General features: G+C 33.1%; 1 protein-coding gene across 1 annotated transcript in view; it reads left to right on the top strand.

The window, feature by feature from the left end:
- The first annotated feature begins 459 nt into the window (after window positions 1-459).
- Window positions 460-3223, top strand: part of LOC105626910 (guanine nucleotide-binding protein G(q) subunit alpha) — a 15601-nt gene continuing 12837 nt past the window's right edge. The window contains exons 1-3 of the mRNA XM_012208201.1: window positions 460-606; window positions 1668-1822; window positions 2610-2738. Coding sequence (XP_012063591.1) covers window positions 460-606; window positions 1668-1822; window positions 2610-2738 — 431 coding nt within the window. The remainder of the gene's footprint in view (window positions 607-1667; window positions 1823-2609; window positions 2739-3223) is intronic.

Below are 3223 nucleotides of genomic sequence, written 5' to 3' on the forward strand. Positions count from 1 at the left end.
CTTGAATTAAATTGTTTGACTCCATTATTTTATTTAAATTAATGTCATATTTTTGCGTAGGAGCAGTGGCAACCTATAGAAGTAATTAAAAATAATTCAAATTGAGTATAATTTGACATAATAAGTTTAATAAGGTATCTCTCTATATTTCGATATCATCTGTTCGGTATCTTCTTTATTAATAATTTGAAAACGGCACTCACGCGTCATGACCGAAAAGTTAAATATTATATTATCTAAATAATTTGTTAATTATTTACTATAATTTAATCGCTAGAAATTTTGCATTTCATTATCTTATATAAAAGTTTTAAATACATCCGATCGGAAATCTCGGTACAATATCTCATTCCCTAAAAGAGAAAAACCGTTACTTATTTATTTACTTTAATAGCGAGCTAACAAAGAAACTTTGTCATAGGAACCGGCGAGTCGGGCAAGTCCACCTTCATTAAGCAGATGAGGATTATCCATGGCTCCGGCTATTCGGACGAGGATAAGAGAGGATTTATCAAACTTGTGTACCAAAACATTTTTATGGCGATGCAGTCCATGATCCGGGCGATGGACCTCCTGAAGATCCAGTATGGCGATTCCTCGAATATAGTGCGTATCATTCACATTTTATCGATTGCTCATAATTAATAGATCTATGCAAAGAAAAATCTTTGAATTTTATAGCAATAAATAAATATCGCAAACTATATCACATATATCTTTGAATTTTATAGCAATAAATAAATATCGCAAACTACATCACATGTATATTTTAAAACAAAATGAAAAAATTATAAGAGATTATAGTTTTTTTCTGTTATATTTAAAATAATACAAAAAGTTTGACGATTTAAAACCTGGTTAAAATATTATTTCGGTTAAAAGTAAATGTATTTTAAGATAAAATAAGAAAATTTTCATTTAAACCATAAAATTGTATTATTAAATGTAAATATTGACTTTATTGAACTATTTCATATGTATATAACGTTCATTTTTGTACAGAAAGTACTATGGCATTAAATTTCTATGGCATTTTGGAGCGACACTAGATGTAAATTTATGATTTTATTGCAGTGTCTTTGAGAAAAATGTTCTCGTTGTACCAACAAGAAGTACAAAAAAATGTATTCTGATTTTATCAATCAGAATTTTGGTTATCGTAAACGAATTTCTAATTACATCGTGCTAGATTAGAATAGAAATGTTTAATAAATTTAATTACAAGTATCTGATTTGTACTTTTCTGATCGAATCAGAATTTTTTCCAATTAGTGCCATATAATTTTTTTCCAGAGCCAATATAATAAATATTACATTTCACATTATAATTTTTGCTTTCTTTAATTAATTTACTGATCCTATCACTTGTTATTTAATTTAACACGGTTTCGAGATATATATCTGATGGTATATATCTGATGTACACATCAGATATATACCAAACGCTTTAAATCTGCTATTGCGATCATATGCAGGTCAGACTTCGCATTAAAGGGTTAATTAAAGCGTTAACTGTGCTGCACATGAGAAGGTTAATGATAATTTCATATCGCATACTTGATATCGGACATGCCGATATGTCAAACCGGAAACTCATAAATTATACATTGTAATATCGCTTCGTCATTTCCCTAGGTTCATACGTTTTTTCTTCCTCTTCCTTTCAGGAAAAAGCGGAACTGGTGCGGAGCGTCGACTTTGAAACGGTGACGACGTTCGAGAGTCCGTACGTGGGGGCAATCAAGGACCTGTGGGCGGACGCGGGTATACAGGAGTGCTATGATCGTAGACGGGAATATCAGCTCACGGATTCTGCCAAGTAGTAAGTATTTCGACTGTTCTACGCCTTTTTGTCGCGAAACTGATGCTTGTCCACGTGTTTTATCGAGAGATTATCCTCCCCTTCATCCATCTATAACATCCTTAATTTCCTCACCGAAAACTTATGTAACAGGACGATTCAACACTAATCTTTTTCTCATTGATTCGTTTTCAACAAATTGAGAATTTTTCTCTTGAGAAAAGCATCAAGACTCTTGACTTCTGCGTTCTTACAAACAAATTTTATCTTATCAATTCGTTTATACAATTCTGACCAAATGAAAGGAGACATTAAATTATTGAGGGAGACAACAAATATTTTTTATTAGAACTGTGTACGATATATATGAAAATACTTTGTATCTTCCGCCTCCAGAAAACACACACACACACACACACACACACACACACACACACACGCGCGCGCGCGCAAACATATCCAAACAATTCCTTTCCAAAAGGGCTTCGGTCAGTTTTTAATAAAGACTGTCTTTTAACATATAATACATGTAGGAATATATTTTCTCTCTGAAGAAAAAGAGAATGATATTTGACTTAAGGTCTTTCAATAAGCTCTTCATTTTCAAAGATTTTACCGAGATTTGTCTCTGAATCTTGTTTAAACACGTGTCTATCTTATTCTTCTTGTGTTTGCGTTTCGAAGCAATGCTTCTGATATTCACATGCGCACCGGACACGATATTTAATTCTCTCACGGTGGCTTTACTTCCTTCCTCTCCTCTTTTCCTCTTTCCTATACATCGCGTATTGAGAACACGATGTTTCAGTTACCTAATGGAGATAGATCGAGTCGCGGCACCAAACTACCTCCCCACAGAACAGGACATTCTTCGTGTGAGAGTGCCCACCACCGGTATAATTGAATATCCCTTTGACTTGGAAGAGATCCGATTTAGGTATGTGGTCGACCGATGAAGATGATGAAAGAAGGAGAGAGAGCTGCCTGTGCCTGCAAAACCACCTGCATCGGACCGTTTCTGCATTATTTTTGTCTTCTATAACTTATTCGTTGCACCTAGGATTCGTTGTTCAATTAAGTGTTCACCTATTCCTCGTTCACCTATTCCACGCAATGCTATTTAAACCTGTGACTTTCTTCTGTCAAATATAAACAAAACTGACGACAGGATTTTTTAATTCGCTAAAAACTGTAGTCGCGTTCATTACCGTGTTAGATGATCGAATTGACTTAATTGAATTGTATAGATGAAAATGAAAAATTTTTTCTGCTTCATAAAGATCTAAAACAGATCTATAGCAGACTACAGTTTCTTTTCTTTGGTATCTAATGTTGATAAAAATTACAACGTGCGTAATTACTTTATATATATGTGATATTTAATTTAATTTTATCTTTTATTTGAAATCTATATATATTAGG

The sequence above is a fragment of the Atta cephalotes genome (assembly GCF_000143395.1).
Source record: "Atta cephalotes unplaced genomic scaffold scaffold00007, whole genome shotgun sequence".
Taxonomy (NCBI): Eukaryota; Metazoa; Arthropoda; class Insecta; order Hymenoptera; family Formicidae; genus Atta; species Atta cephalotes.